The 16813-nt window shown below is 38.4% G+C and overlaps 1 protein-coding gene across 7 annotated transcripts in view; it reads right to left on the reverse strand.

Annotated features, from left to right (window-relative positions):
• Positions 1 to 16813, reverse strand: part of VWA3B (von Willebrand factor A domain containing 3B) — a 202340-nt gene that overhangs the window by 118803 nt on the left and 66724 nt on the right. For all 7 annotated transcript variants that reach the window (XM_043603224.1, XM_043603225.1, XM_043603222.1 and 4 more), the window contains exon 8: positions 15953 to 16078. In XM_043603224.1, coding sequence (XP_043459159.1) covers positions 15953 to 16078 — 126 coding nt within the window. The remainder of the gene's footprint in view (positions 1 to 15952; positions 16079 to 16813) is intronic.

Consider the following 16813-nt stretch of genomic DNA (forward strand, 5'->3'; position numbering starts at 1 on the left):
CTTGGCTGCCCCATGGGAAGTGGCATTGGCAAAGGATGCTGTGAATTAGTTGAAAAGGAAAGGTTCAGAAGAAGCTGAAAGCGATGTTCAACAGAAACAAGGAAAGGAGGGGGACAGGCAGGGAATGAAGGAAGGAATTATGAACAGCTGGGAGGGAGGGAAGAAGAAAGGTGGCAACTGTTAAGGATAAGAAATCCAGCTGCCTGCCTGTCAGACCTGTGAGCCGGCTCAGCAGATGGCAGCTGCTGGACCAAGGACTATCTGCAGGTGAGAGACACGATGAAGCCTGCCTGGGTGGGCACCCAGGAGACGTCTTGAAAGCATGGCTCGAGAGACATATCTGTCTCTGGGCAGACATGTGCTCTGTTCACTGTACTTGCTGACTAACATGACATTTTCCATTCTACAGCTGTGATAGTACCATGTGCTGAGCATATTTGCCTGGCACTGCCAGGGAGCCAAAAAAGAGGAGAAGGGGATGCAGGGACAGAGAAGGGTAACCCAGAAATATTCTGCACCACCTGGCCTTGCAGGGCAGGTTTGGGTAATTGTTCTCTGGAGTGCCCCAGGGGTTATGCACATACCAAGGGTTAGGAAGGCCCGGGAACAATGAGATGCAGTGATGGGCCTTCGGTCACATCTCTAATATGGGACGGAGCCAGATGTACAGTTATAGAGTAGGCCCTGAGTGGACCGTGACTCCTAGGCCCTTTCTCCTCTGGAATATCCTGAAATGATTTTTACTTCCTCCTTTAATGCTTGTGAAAATCAAAGCAAAATCTCTGTGGAAAAGAAGGGTTCCATGGCTTACCCAACTTATTTGTAAACCAGCGGAAAAATGATTGTAACACTAAGTGTCTCTAATTCCTACAATCCTCAGTGGGGGGAAGTGGGAGGGAAAGGAAATTGAAAAAACAAAAAGGCAAGAAAGAAGCAGACATAAAAACAAAGACAAAAAAGCACCAACAGTGGACAGGAGGTGGGAGAGGAGCTAACGCCCTCTCCAAGACAGCAGTCCCCTTTTCCCTTACCTTCTCCTCTGCCTGATTCTGAAAGAAGGAAACTGAAAAATTTTTGCTTTATATGTGGGCTGTGAATGAGGCAGCTGCAGAAAGAATGTTTAAACCCCAAGCAAGACCTGCAACTGGCTACTGAGAAATAAGGAGCAGCAGTCAGACAGTGACAGACCAGCATGAAGGCTGAGAAGAAACCACTAGCAGACCACAGATTCCAAGACAAGAACTACAAAAGCCACATTGTTTAAGTTTATTTATTTATTTTGAGAGAGACAGAGAGAGAGAGTGCATGAGTGGAGGAGGGCAGAGAGAGATCGAGAGCCAGAGTGAGAAAGAATCCCAAGCTGATAGCTTGAAGCCCGATATGGATGGGGCTTGAACTCACAAACCAGAAGATCATGACCTGAGCCAAAATCAAGAGTTGGATGCTCAATTGACTGAGCCACCCAGGTGCGCCAACGAAAGCCACATTCCAATGTATCTACATCTACAGTGACATTTAAAATAAATTGAAGGATAATAGTTGAGTAGGCAACAAATTATACCTGTGGCAACAATTTCTTTAAAAGTAGTGTGATGTGGTAAGATAAGTCAATTCAAGATGCTTAGTATAAAGTGGAAAAATCAAGATCAAGAAATGAGAAAGGGATTGACAGAGTTTGGGAACTTTAGATTAGAACCTGAAGATCACATGGTAGTGAGAATGGGAACCATAAAGCAGAGTGGGGATGCTGGGATTAGACCAACAGAGAAATCTGAATCTGCTTCCCTTGGGAAATTAAAATACTGCCACTTTTTTGATCCTGCATCACCAATGCCAGGGCTTGATCTTTTTTTTTTTTTTTTTAATTTTAGTCAGTTTGTTTATTTCATGTATTCTTTAAAAATTTGTTTCTTGAGCTATAATTCATATGCTATAAAACTAACATTTTTAAATGTTTTTAGTTTGGTGGTTTTTAGTTTGTTTACCTGGTTGTATAATCATCATCACTATTTAATTCCAGTACATTTTCCTCACCCCACAAAGAAACCCTATATTTATTAGAAGTCATTTCTCATTTCCCTTCCCTTCTCCCCACTATGAGTTTACTCTATGGATTCATCTATTTTGGACATTTCATATAAATGGAATCATACAAACTGGCCTTTTATGACTGGCTTATTTCAATTAACGTAATGCTTTCAAAGTTAATTTGTGCTGTAGCATGTATCAGTACCACATTACATGTATTATGGCTACATGATATTCCACTGTAGGGCTGTATCACATTTGCTTATCTACTTATCAGTTACTGGACATTTGTTTCCACTTTTTGTTTTTATGGCTATTATGATCATGCTATGAACATTCATGTACAAGTTTTTGTGTGAACATATCTTTTTAAGGACTTTTAAAAAATTCAAGTATAATTAACATACAGTGTTACAGGAGTTTCAAATGTACAACAGGATTCCACAATTTTATATATTTGTCAGTGATCATAAAGATAAGTGTACTCTTGGAACACCTGGGTGGCTGAGTCGGTTAAGCGACCGACTTCGGCTCAGGTCATGATCTCATAGTTCGTGAGTTCAAGCCCCACATCGGGCTCTGTGCTGACAGCTCAGAGCCTAGAGCCTGCTTCAGATTCTGTCTCTGTCTGTCTGTCTCTCTCTGCTCCTCCTCCCACTCCTACTGTGTCTCTCTCTCTCCAAAATAAATAAACATTAAAAAAATTTTTTTTTTAATTTTTTTCAACATTTATTTATTTTGGGGACAGAGAGAGACAAAGCATGAACGGGCGAGGGGCAGAGAGAGAGGGAGACACAGAATCGGAAACAGGCTCCAGGCTCTGAGCCATCAGCCCAGAGCCCGACGCGGGGCTCAAACTCACAGACCGCGAGATCGTGACCTGGCTGAAGTCGGACGCTCAACCGACTGCACCACCCAGATGCCCCCAAAAAAATTTTTTTTAAAGAGAAGTGTACTCTTAATCCCCTTTATCTATTTTACCCATCCCCCCACCCACCTCCTCTCTGGAAAATACCAGTTTGCTATCTGTATATAAGAGTCAGATTTTTGTTTGTCTCTTTTTTTTCTTTGTTTTGTTGTGTTTAAGTTCCACATACAAGTGAAATCATATGATATTTATTTTTCTTTGAATGACTTATATCACTTAGTGTTAATCCCTCTAGGTTGATTCATGTTCTTGTAATTGGCAAGATTTCACCATTTTTTTTTATGGCTGAATAATACTCCATTGTGTATATATACCACATCTTCTTTATCCATTCATCCATCAGTGGACATGTAAGTTGCTTCCATAACTTGGGTATTGTAAATAATGCTGCAATAAACATAGGGGTGCATATATCTTTTTGAATTAGTGTTTTTGTTTTCTTTGGGTAAATACACATTAGTGCAATTATTGAATTATTGATTTATATCGTAATTTTATTTTCAATTCTTTGAGGAACCTTGATAATGTTTTCCACAGTAGCTACATCAGTTTGCATTCCTACCAACAGTGCACAAGTGTTCCTTTTTCTCCACATCCTTGCCAACACTTGTTATTTCTTATCTTTTTGATTCTAGCCATTCTGACAAGTGTAAAGTAGTATTTCATTGTTGTTTTATTTTGCATTTACCTGATGATTAGTGGTGTTGAGCATTTTTCATACGTCTGTGGCCCTCTGTATATCTTTGGGAAAATATCTATTCAGATCCTCTGTCCATTTTTAAATTGGATTTTAAATTGTTTTTTTGTGTGTGTGTTGAGTTGTATAAGTTCTTTATATATTTTTTATATTAACCTCTTATCAGATGTATCATTTACAAATATCTTCTCTCATTCAGTAGGTTGCCTTTTTGGTTTGTTGATGGTTTCCTTCACTGTGCAAAAACATTTTACTTTAGTGTAGTCCAATAGTTTAATTTTGCTTTTGTTTTTCTTGCCAGAGAAGACATATCTAGAAAAATGTTTCTACAGTTGATGTCAAAGAAACTACTCTCTATGATTTCTTCCAGGAGTTTTATGGCTTCAGGTCTCATATTTGGCCCTTAATCCATTTTGAGTTTTTTTGTATGGTGTAAGAAAGTAATGCTGTTTCATTCTTTTGCATGTAGCTGTCCAGTTTTCCCAACACCATTTGTTGAAGAGATTGTCTTTTTCCCATTGTATATTCTTACTTCCTTTCCTGTAAATTAACTGGCCATAAAAGCATGGTTTTATTTCTGAACTTTCTGTTCCATTGATCATTGTGTCTGTTTTTGTGCCATTATCACACTGGTATGATTAGTATAGTTTTTCAGTATGTCTTGAAATCTGGGATTGTGATACCTCCAGATTTGTTCTTCTTTTTTAAGATTGCTTTCACTATTTGGGATCTTTTGTGGTCCCATACTAATTTCAGGATTATTTGTGTTGTGAAAAGTGTTGGTATTTTGATAGGGATTGCATTGAATCTGTATATTCTTGTGGTAATAGGGACATTTTAACAATATTTGTTCTTCCAATCCATGAGCATGGACTACCTTTTGGTTTGTGTTGCCTTCAATTTCTTTTATCAATGTTTTATAGTTTTCAGAGTATAGATCTTTCACCTCCTTAGTTAAGTTTATTCCAAAGTATTTCATTCTTTTTGGTGCAACTGTAAATGTCATTGCTTTCTTAAGTTCTCTTCTACTACTTCATTACTAGTGTATAGAAATGTAACAGATTTCTGTATGTTAATTTTGCATCCTGTGACTTTACTGAAATCATTTACCAGTTCTAGCAGTTTTTTGGTGGGATCTTTAGGATTTTCTCCATATAGTATCATGTCATCTGCAAATAGTAAAAGTTTTACTTCTTCCTCACCAATTTGAATGCCTTTTTTTTTCTTTTTCTTGTCTGATTGCTGTCACTAGGACTTCCAGTATTATGTTAAATGTTGAATAAGTGGTGAGAGTGGACATCTTTGTCTTGTTCCAGCTCGCAATTTTTCACCATTGAGTATATTAGCTGTTTTTCATATATGGCCTTATGTTATGTTCAGGTATATTCCCTCTATACCTATTTTGTTGAAAGTTTTTTATTATAAATGGATGTTATATTGTGTCAAATGCTTTTCCCTCACCTTTTGAGATGATCATATGGTTTTTATCCTTTCTTTTGTTAATATATTACATTGATCAATGTGTGAATATTGAACCACTGTCTGGAATGAATCCCACTTGAACATGGTGAATGATTTTTTTCATATGTTGTTGGATTTAGTTCGCTAATATTTGATTGAGAATTTTTGCATCTATGTTGATCAGAGTTATTGGCCTATAGTTTCCTTTTTTTGTGATGTCTTTATCTGGTTTTGGTATCAGGGTAATGCTGGCCTTGAATTTGGAAACTTGCCTTCCCCTTCTATTTTTTGGAAGAGTTTGAGAAGAAAAGATATTAACTTTTATTTAAATGTTTGGTATAATTCACCTGTGAAACCGTCTGGTTCTGGACTTATGTTTGTTCAGAGTTTTGGATTTTTCCAAAAAAATTTTAATATTTATTTACCTTTGAGCTGAGGGAGGAGGGGAAGGAGGAGCAGAAAGAGGGAGACAGAGGATCTGAAGCAGGTTCTGCACTGTGAGCACACAGCTGGATACAGAGCCTGAACTCATGAATGGTTGAGATCATGACCTGAGCCGAAATCAACAGTCAGCTGTTCAACCACCTGAGCCACCCAGGCATCCCTGTTAGGAGTTTTTTGATTACTGGTTCAATTTCATTGTTGGCAATTGGACGGTTCAAATTTTCTATTTTCCCTGCTTCAGTTTTGGGGAGATTATATGTTTCTAGGAATTTATCCATTTCTTCTAGGTTGCCCAATTTGTTGGCATATAATTTTTCATAATATTCTCTTATAATCATTTACATTTCTGTGGTGTTGGTTATAATTTCTCCTCTCTTTCATTCCTGATTTTATTTATTTGAATCCTCTTCGTTTTTTGATGAGTTTGGATAAAGGCTTATCAATTTTATTGATTTTTTTTTGAGAGAGAGAGAGAATGTACATGCACATGAGTAGAACATGGGGCCAACGTGGGGCTCCATCTCACAATCATGAGATCATGACCTGAGCTGAAATTAAGAGTTGGATGCTTAACGAACTGAGCCACCCAGGGACCCCTTGATTTTTTCAAAAAGCCAACTTTGGGTTTCTTTGGTCTATTCTATTAAGTCTTTATTTCAATTATTTCTGCTCTAATCTCTATTATGTCCTTCTCTTGGCCTTGGGCTTTGTTCTTCTTTTTCTAGCTTCTTTAAGTGTATGGTTAGCTTGTTTATTTGAGATTTTTTTCTTGCTTCTTGAGGTATGCATGTATTCCTACAATCTTCCCTCTTTCATTGCATCCCAAAGACTTTGGATCACTGTGTTTTCATTTCCATTTGTCTCCGTTTATTTTTTTATTTCACCTTTGATTTCTTGGTTGACCCATTCATTGTTTAGTAGCATGTTGTTTAGCCTCCATGTATTTGTGTTTTTTGCAGATTTATCTCTTGAGATTGATTTCTAGTTTCATACCATTGTGGTTGGAAAAGATACATGATATGATTTCAACATTTTTGAATTTAATAATCGTTTTGTGGCCTAACATGTAATCTAATCTGGAGAATGTTGTGAACATATGTTCTCAGTTCCCTCGAGCATATACCTAGGACTGGAATTGCTGGGGTGTATGCTAACTCTATGTTTAACATTTGAATAAATGCCAGACTTTTCAAAGTGGGTGTACCATTTTACATTCCCACAGCAATGTATAAGGGTTCCATTTTCTCCATATCTTGCCAACTTGCTATTATCTTTCTCTTTTATTATAGCTATCCTTGTGGGTGTGAAGTGTTATCTTACTGCGGTTTTTGTTTACATTTCTCTCATAACATATTTTCATGTGCTTCCTGGTCATTTGTATATCTTCTCTGGGGATATGTCTATTCAAATCCTTTGTCTATCTTTCATCTGGGTTATTGGTCTTTTTTCTTGTTGAATTGGAAGAGTTCTTTATGTCTCCTGAATACTAGGTCCTTATCAGATAAATGATTTGCAAATATTTTCTTCCATTCTGTGGGTTGTCTTTTCATATTTTTCCAGTCTTATTGAGAAATAATTAACATACATCACTGTGTAAGTTTAAGGAATACAGCATAATGGTTTGATTTACATATATTGTGGAATGATTACCACAATAGCTTCAATTAATACAACTAATAGCTTCTCATATAAATACAATAAAAAGAAAGATAAAAAAGGAAAATCTTTCTTCTTGTGACCAGAACTCTCATGATTTACTGTCTTAACAACTTTTCTTTTCTTGTTTATTTATTTTTGAGAGGGGGAAGGGGCAGAGTGAGAAGGAAGCAGAGGATCTAAAGCAGGCTCTGTGCTGACAGCATAGAGTTCAACGTGGGGGCTCAAACTCACAAACTGTGAGATCATGACCTGAGCCAAAGTCAGACGTTTAACTGACTGAGCCACCCAGGTGCCCCTTAACAACTTTTTTATACAGCATACAGCAGCATTAGCTGTAGTCATCATGTTGTACACTACATCCCTGCTACAGGAATACCTCATTTTATCACACTTTGCAAATACTGTGTTTTTTATAACTTGAAGGTATGTGGCTATCTTGCATCAAGCAAATCTATCAGTATCATTCTTCCAACAGCATTTGCTCATTTCATGTCTCTGTGTCACATTTTGGTAATTCTTGTAGTATTTTAAACTTTTTCATTATCACTACAGTTGGTATGGTGATCTGTGATCAGTGAGTATGACTTACTGAAAGCTCAGATGATGATTAGCATTTTTTAGCAATAAAGTAATTTTTAAATAAGGTATGTACACTGTTTTTTAAGACATAATGTTATTGCACACCTAACAGACTATAGTATAAACATCATTTTTTTATGCCCTGGGAAACCAAATGATGCATTTAACTCAATTTGTTGTGATATTCACTTTATTACAGTGGTCAGGAACCAAAGTGACAAGGTCTCCAAGGCATTCCTGTATTGATATATGCAGTTGTCTTTTAAATCAGATAGGAAGGAAAAAAAGAGTTATAATAAAAACTACATTTATACTTGTATATTAACCCATATAGTTAGTTTTATTTGTGCTCTTTATTTCTTCATGTGGATTCAAGTTATTCTCTAATATCCTTTAATTTCATCCTGAAAGACTTCCTTTAATATTTTTCTCATAGGGCAAGTTTACTAACAATGACACCTATTTTTGTTAATCTTGAATGTCTTACTTTCTCCTCCTTTTTTGATGGGTAGTTTTGCCAGATATACTATTCTTGGTTGACAGTCTTTTTTCTTTCACCACTCTATTTATTTATTTAAAAAAATTTTTTTAATGTTTTTATTTATTTTTGAGACAGAGAGAGACAGAGCATGAGCAGGGGAGGGGAAGAAAGAGAGGGAGACACAGAATCTGAAGCAGGCTTCAGGCTCTGAGCTGTCAGCACAGAGCCTGACACGGGGCTTGAATTCACAGACCGTGAGATCATGATCTGAGCTGAAGTCGGACGCCCAAGTGACTGAGCCACCCAGGCGCCCCTCTTCACCACTTTAAATATTTCATCTCACTACCTCTGACCTTCATGGTGTCTGATGAGAAATCAGCTGTTCATTTTATTGAGGGTTGCTTGCATATAGGGAGTCATTTCTGTCTAGCTGCTTTCAAGATTCCTTTTCTGAGACTGGCACTTTCTGTTGTGGAAGGTTATTAACTATTTATTTAATTTCTTTGATAGATATAGGCCTACTCAGATTGTCTGTTTCTTCTTGTGGAAGTTCTGACAGATCGTGTCTTTCATGAAATTGACCCATTTTATCAATTGATACATTCAAATTTGTAGGCACAGAATTTTCATAATATTCCTTTATTATCCTTTTAATACCTATGGGATCTCTAGTGATCTCATATTTCATTTTTTATATTAGTAATTTGTATTTTCTTTTTTTCTTGGTTAGCCTGGCTAGAGGCTTATTGATTTTATTGTCTTCTCAAAGAACCAGTATTTGATTTTGTTGATTTTCTCTATTGATTTCTCATTTTCAACTTCATTGATTTCTGCTCTAATTTTTATTATTATTTTCTTCTGGGTACTTTGGATTCAATTTGTCCCTCTTTTTCTAGTTTCCTAAGGTGGAAGCTTATAGATTTTAGATCTATCTTCTTTTCTAATTTATGCAATGTTATAAATTTCCCTCCAAGCACTGCTTTCACTGCATCCTACAAATATTGGTAAGTTGAACTTTCATTTTCATTTACCCTAGTCACTTTTTAATAACATGATTCTAGCTCTGACATTTCATCATACTTTGTATTACATTCCAATATCCTTCCTAAATTTAATGCATCACATCTACAGGATTCTAATGAACTAATTCTTTTCCCACATTTTGGGAGAAATTTTTCAGTAACAGCTTTAACTCTAACTTGTGGAGGCATTACATGATACTCTTACACAGAAATTTTTGTTTCTTTTTTTAATCTGGAAAAGACAGGGATTACTACCTATTAAAAAATGCATGTTTGAGTTCAACAAAATCCTGGCCCTTTTAGCAGTATCACTTACTGCTTATAATCAGCCCTGTTAACATTGATTTGACTATAAAGAGCTTTAAAGGTATAAAAGCATACTGGAAAAAAATTCAGTTCTGGGAAGAAATATTATTTTCTCTTTTGCCTTGCTGGAAGTGTGAGCACTTTGACAAGTGTTAGATTTGCTTTTGGTTACATAAGAAACCAGCTGTGCTCTGCCCCAGATCTCATCCTGCCAGTTCTATTTGAACAAAAGGGAAATGTATTCTTGAGAAAGTAAATATGTACAAGGGCTCTGTAAATTAGCCTGTTTTGCTTCAGATCTCAAGTCATCATGTTGGTAAAACAGTCTTCATCTATTACATTGATTGTATATCACTGGTACAGAACAGAGAACTCACATTTGTTCTTCTCTGTATATATCAGAATCCAAAGATCTTGGGATCAAAGATTCAGAAACATGGCATTCTCACTTGATGGGTCCATGTGTTTATACCAAGAATGTTTGCTCATCCATCCATTATCATATATCACTTCACTCACAGCTATATGAATCCAGACTTACAGAGTCAATTGCCTCTCCTCCTTCTCTGTTTGGTCTCTCCAGAGGGCTTCAGTCTTAATAATCCAAACAAGCCTCACCATGTTTACCCCCAAACCTGGTTCTCCTCCAGCATGGTGTCCATCTAGGAGCTTAGCTTTGACACGTATAATTTCCTCACTCCCAAGTTCTTCCAAGTTCAGTATATGAATTCTCCCTCAGATCTGCCAACTTATCATCTCTCACTTATACATCTTAACTCTTTTCCCTCATCCTCACTTGCCCTCTCTCTTCTAATCTGTTTCCCACCCAGTAGCCCAAGTGAATTTTTTTTCTAAATGCAAATCTTATTTTATCATTCCTTTGCTTAAAATCTTCCAGTGGCTTCCCCCTGGTATTAAATTAAGGACTGACATCTCATACAATGGCCTATAGACCCAGCATGATCTGATCCTTGCCTATCTTTCCAGACTCATTGAGGGTCAACTGCTAACTTGATCTCTACCCCACTCATCTTTCTAACTCAAAATCTGTGTATGTCACCATGACTTATGACAAGAAAGACATCTGGCTGGTGGTTTAATACAATGTCAATAAAAACAAGCATCACCCCCCCCCCACCATGTGTTAAAAAAAAAAAAAAAGTGTTCAAAACTCCTGTAGAGCTCCCGGTTGGGTTGGAATTGCCTACAAGGGATTCAATGAGCCTCTCTCCTCTTCCATGTCTTTTGACATCAAGTTTGATATTTTGAACCAACCAAATATTGGGAGTCCAACCTTGGTATGATTATACAACACAATTAGACTTATTATCTCCGGTGAGTCATAAAATGGCTGTGAAGGTTATTACAAATGAGGAGTTCCTGAAATGTTTTGAGCTGCAGCATCATCCAAAGAAGGGTAAAGTTTCCCTAACTGGGACAAATCCTTGAATGTTTTGTGAGAAAAGCCATCTTCTTGTTTGAGAGTCATACCTGGCACGCGCACGCGCGCGCGCACACACACACACACACACACACACACACACACAGTGCTCAGATGCATTAACACCAACATTCTGAACAGCTCAGCACCTCATGAGTGATCCACATCATCCTCTTTTACTTTATTAACAGCTGTGTTAAGGTATAACTGACATAAGATAAACCATACAGATTTAAAGTGTACAAATGGGTACATTTTGACATATGCATGATAGTTTATGTCTATCATCTTGCCATTGGTTTTCTATTGGCCCTATCTATCCTTTTCTCTCTTTCTTTTTCTCCTGACAGATTTTAGATTATTTTTTAATTCCATTTTATCTCCTTTGTTGGCTTGTTTTTAAATAGTAGTTACTTTAGGTATATAGCAAACATCTTCAATGTCTTGTGCCCTAACTTCAGCTGGTATTCATGCACAGTATAAGAACCTTACAATAGCATACTTCCATTTCTCCCCTCCTGGATTTTTGTTCGTTTGTTTTGCAATGCATTGGTTTGTTGTTGTTGTTGTTGTTGTTGTTGTTTAATTGTAGTAAAATATACATAACATAAAATTTATCATTTTAGGCATCTTCAGGAATGCAATTAAGTGGCATTAAATATTCACACTGTTGTGCAACCACTGCCACCATCCATACCCACAGCTTTTTCAATATCCCGAACAGAAACTCTATACCCATTAAATAATAACTCTCCATTCCCCATTCCCCTCAACCCTTGGTAATCACTCTATAAATCTGACTATTCTAGGCACATCATATAGGTGGACTCATATCATATTTGTCATTTTGTTTCTGCTTTAACCTATATCAGAATTTCCTTTCTTTTAAAGGCTGAATAATATTCCACTGTATGTACATAGCACTGTTTACTCATCCAGTCATCTGTTGGTGGACATTTGGGTTTTTCATCTTTAGAACTTAATGAATAGTGCTGCTATTCCCCTCCTGGCTTTTATGCCATTGTTGTCATACATTTTACTTATACATACGCGACAGGCCTCACTGATATTGTTTCTGTTTAAACAGCGAATTGTCTTTTGGACATTTAAATAGAAAAATATCATATATTTACCCATGCAGTTATTTCCTCTGTTCTTTATTCCTTTGTGTAGCTCCATTATTTTCATTCATTTTTCCATTTTAAAGTATCATAATCCTCCTGCTTGAAGGATTCCCTCTAACATTTCCTGAAGTGCAGATCACTGCTAATACTTCTTTCATTTCCATATGTCTAAGAACATCTGTATTTTGCTTTTTGTTTTTTTGAAAGTTATTGTCACAAAATATAGAATTCTGGATTCAAAATTTAAAGTACTTAAAGGAAAAAAAGACGTTGCTCTACTCTTTTCACTTGCAAAAAGAATTCTGCTGTCATGGTTATCTTTGTTCCTTTGTATGTAACGTTTCTTCTTTTTCCTCTAGTTGCTTTTAAGATTTCCTCTGTCTTACTGGTTTTGAGCAAATTGATTATGATGTCTTTTGGCATACTTTCTCTCATTTTCCTGTACTTGACATCCATTGAACTCCTTGGATCTTGGTGTTATAGTTTTCATCAAACTTGGGAAATTTTTAATCTTTATTTTTTCCAATATTTTTCTGTTCCCTTTTCTCTTCTCTCCTTGGAAATTCTATCTACGTGTTCCCTGAGATACAGGGAATATCCAAGGTGAGCTCTCTTAGAAAGAAAAGACTGGTCTCCTGTGTGAGCTCCAAGACTATTCTAGAATTCCTCCCACTGGATCTTTCCCAGCCTCAGGTGATTTCTCCACATGAAAGAATTCATCCACAAATTCTCAAGGGGGGCTCTGCAGATTTCCAGAGTTCTCTCTCTGTACCTCTCTCCTCTCTGGTAATTTGTCTTATGAAATCTAGATTTCTTGGTCTTCCTGGACTTTTAGCTCTGTCTCCCAGACTCAGAAGTTTGCTGTGCTCCACCCAGGATCCTTCTCCCTACACCATGGCCCTGAAACTTTCTCAAAGCATTAAGCTGGGATAACAACAGAGTTCACCTTGGATGTTCCCTGTATCTCAGGGGTCACTGGCCTTCATTGCTTGGTGCCCAGTATCTCTAAAAACAATTACTTCATATATTTTTGTCAGGTTTTCCCTACCAGAGATTTCTCATGCCCTACTCTTGGTAAGTAAAAGAGGTCAAAATTACCAGTGGCCAGAGTGTCTGACCTCACCATCTTCTTATCCAAAGCCTCAAGCTTATGAATCATCCCTGCCAGATATTGCCCTCCTGCCCTATGGTTGTAGGTTCCAGCTGGTTCCTGAACCAGTACATCCAGCCCAGGGAGCATGTGGACGCTGCTAAGCCCAGGAAGGTAGATTTTGTTTAATGCACATGAAGGTTTCACATGCAACGGTAGTCCATCTGGCCTCCTCCATCCTAACGTTTCCCCCTCCAGATGGCTATGCTAACTCCTTCGGCCTTGCAGGCTCTGGGCAGCCAAACTTAGGGATTGGCTGTGCCTTCACATGAAGCACACCCTCCTTTGCCTCAATAACACTGTGTTGTGGGTAGTAACAGGAACAGATCAGACACTCCACATGTAGTCTCTGGGGCCAAAACAAAGTTATAAAAGCCTCAGTGGGTATCCAACAGTGGCCAAATTTTGCTTTTTAACTAGAAATGGGACACCTGAAGCATCTTTGAAAATGTATGCTTGGAGTGATTTCAGTTTTCAGTTTTGTGTGTGTGTGTGTGTGTATGTGTGTATTCGACTGAAATAAAGGGATGAAAATCTATCCTTTATCAATTACTAAGGCCACTATCTCTTTTGTTTCCTTTAGGAATAATACCTAAAAATCTTCTGTTAATCCTCAAGACTAACTACCCCAAGCTTAAATACTCCCTACATTAGTCTGTGCTACCACAACAAAATACCATAGTCTGGGTGGCTTAAACAACATAAATTCATTTTCTCACAGTTCTGGAGCCTGAAAGTCAAAGATCAGGGTGCCCTCAGGATTGGTTTATGATGAAGCATCTCTTTCTGGCTTGTAGATGGCCATCTTCCTACTGTGCTCTTCCTCTGTGCATGCATGGAAAGAGAGAAGTCTCTGGCATCTCCTCCTCTTCTTAGAAGGACATCAGTCAGACTGGATTTGGGTCCTACCCTCATGATCTCATTTAAACTTAATTACCTCTCTTAAAGACCCTATCTCCTCATACAGCTACACTGGGGGTTAGGGTTTCAACACACAAACTTTGGGGGAAACAATTCAGTCCACTGTACTCCCCGAAACCTGAGCAGAGAATCTTTGCCTGGCGTGGATGTTGACTTTAGCTCAGGTCCCCCTGCTTCATTTTCATTCTCTTGGGATGACAGAGGACTCTTTGGGTTGATACTGAGTATGGTGTCACTACAAATGAGCAGCCCCTCTGGATAAGCTTGGGGACCTGGAGAGCTGGCCCTGGCAAAACATTGCAGCTGTGCTGCCCCAGACCCATAGCTGGACACCCAGTCACAGTAAAAAGTCACTGTCACCTGGAATTTATCAGGTTACACAAGGTATGCTCTCCCATGCCTTTAACCTCTTTCTCCCTCTACACGTATCGCTTCCCCACTTTTCTTCAACTGTATCCCTGCCCAGCTGCTCTGGCCTCCTTGCCCTGCTTCCACATTGACACCTCTGTAATATAGGCAGGGTACCAGGAGGCAATACGGCCTGGCAAGGGTTCCCAAACTTTGCTGTGGTGATTAGGATCACCTGGGAAGCTTTCAAAACCCCCCCTCAATGTCCAGATCACATACTTTATGGATTCAGTCAGAATGTACAGGGTGAAAGCCAGACATCAGTACGTTCCTGAGGAACTGGGTTTTGAATCCTAGTTTTACTGCTTCTAGCTGTGTGACCTTGGGCTAAATGGAGAAAATAGTAGCACCTATCTTATAAGATTGTAGGTAGGGTTAAATGAGTTAATACTGTGAAGACCCTAGAACGGTGCTTGCCACGTAAGGTATGTGTTATAAGTGTTAACGACCATTGTTACCAGAAGTGTCTAAATGAAACCAGTTCCCTACAGAGGAAAATCCTTTACTAACTTAAGAGAATCAGTACACAAAGTCCCCAACCGTGAAAGGGAAAAGAGTGAGCTAACATTTACCAAATACCTGCTTGGTGCAAAGCATCCATTACTTTACCTAATCTTTACAATAATCCTTCAAGACCAATATTATAATTATTTAACAGAAGAATAAACTAAAGCTTAAATAGATTAATTTGGGTTAATTCCAAATGATGGAGTTGGGATTTTCCACCAGGACTTTCTTACTCCAAACTCAGGTTCCTCTGAATCCTCTTCTCAACTAAGCCACCACCTTCGGACTTTTGTGTTCGTCTCTGCATCACCCAATTTTAGCAACAATCCTGTTAAGTCAGTTCAGCCAGAATTCCCCACCCTTCACATATGATCAAATTCCTCATAGCCTACCACACCCAGGTGGTAGCTGGTCACCCTGGCCTGCCTTCAAGAAGAATCCTGTCAGGTAGGTTTGGCCAGAATTCCCCTTTACCCCTGATGTCTCCTCTTAGTAATTTTCCATCCATTAACCACCACTGCCCCCTCAACCCCTGTTCCTTGGCTACAAATCCCCACTTGTCCATGTTGTATTCATCACTAAGACCAGCTCTATACTGGTAACTGCAAGTTACCACTTTCCTGTCCAGCTGGTGTTTTTTTTGACAATCTCACTAACACACGCACATTCACATACACTCACATACACATACACACAAACCACAGCACAACTCTGGAAGCAATCCTCAGGAAACAGTCCTTCATCCCCAACTAGTAACAGTTATGACTCTTACACTATAAACATAAACAGCACCCACCACTGTCTAGTGTGGCCACGTCAGACTTGGGCGGCTCAGCAACCAGCCTCTGGATCTGAGTCAGAATGCTGCATGCTTCCTCCATCTCCTTCCAGATGAGAAACACGTCCTCTCTGACCCCAGCTCCTGGGAAGGGAAACACAGAGTGAGTGGGTGGCTATGGCAGGCCCAAGAACCCTCTAGTAGTCCTAGAGGCCTCGCATACCCCAGTCAAGTATCTAGAACATTTCTGAACATCAAATTCCACCGTCTCCCCTAATGTGAGAATCAGAACTGAAATCCCTAAGGAAGTGCTGTCAGCTAAGGAAACATAAATGCAGACTTTGGGATGCAGTAAATCTTTGTAAATATCTGCACCAGCCAGAATATTTTAAGATGAATTACTGATAATACTCAAATAAGGTAAAGAATAAAAATATTCAAAATCACCTAATAAAGGCCAAGGTGAGGAAGGGAAATTCAATGGTTTAGGAAAGTAATACTTCCTAACCTTTCTTGATTAAGCTGAGATTTCCTGCTTCTTTGAAAACCACCTTCACAGTCTTTATTTTCCCCTAATGTAAGAGTGATTCTTTGACCTCCTTTTCTGGATCTCTGCTGTTTCAATTAAGGGTTAGGTTTGGCCATAAGGCATATTTTTTCAAAATGATTTGGCTTCTAAATATAGATACTAATATCATTCTCACAATCAATTAATCAATAAAAGTTTATCCCGTAGGTAACAGGTCCAAAGCTGGGATAGAGGCTCTGCCTTCACCAAGATCTAGGCCCTCACAGATTAGTCATTTCCATACATTAAGGAGGGTATAGGAGTGGGAGGGAAATGGATATGACCACAGAAGTGCAATATAAGGGATCTGA

This window comes from Prionailurus bengalensis, chromosome A3 (assembly GCF_016509475.1).
Source record: "Prionailurus bengalensis isolate Pbe53 chromosome A3, Fcat_Pben_1.1_paternal_pri, whole genome shotgun sequence".
NCBI classification, from domain to species: Eukaryota; Metazoa; Chordata; class Mammalia; order Carnivora; family Felidae; genus Prionailurus; species Prionailurus bengalensis.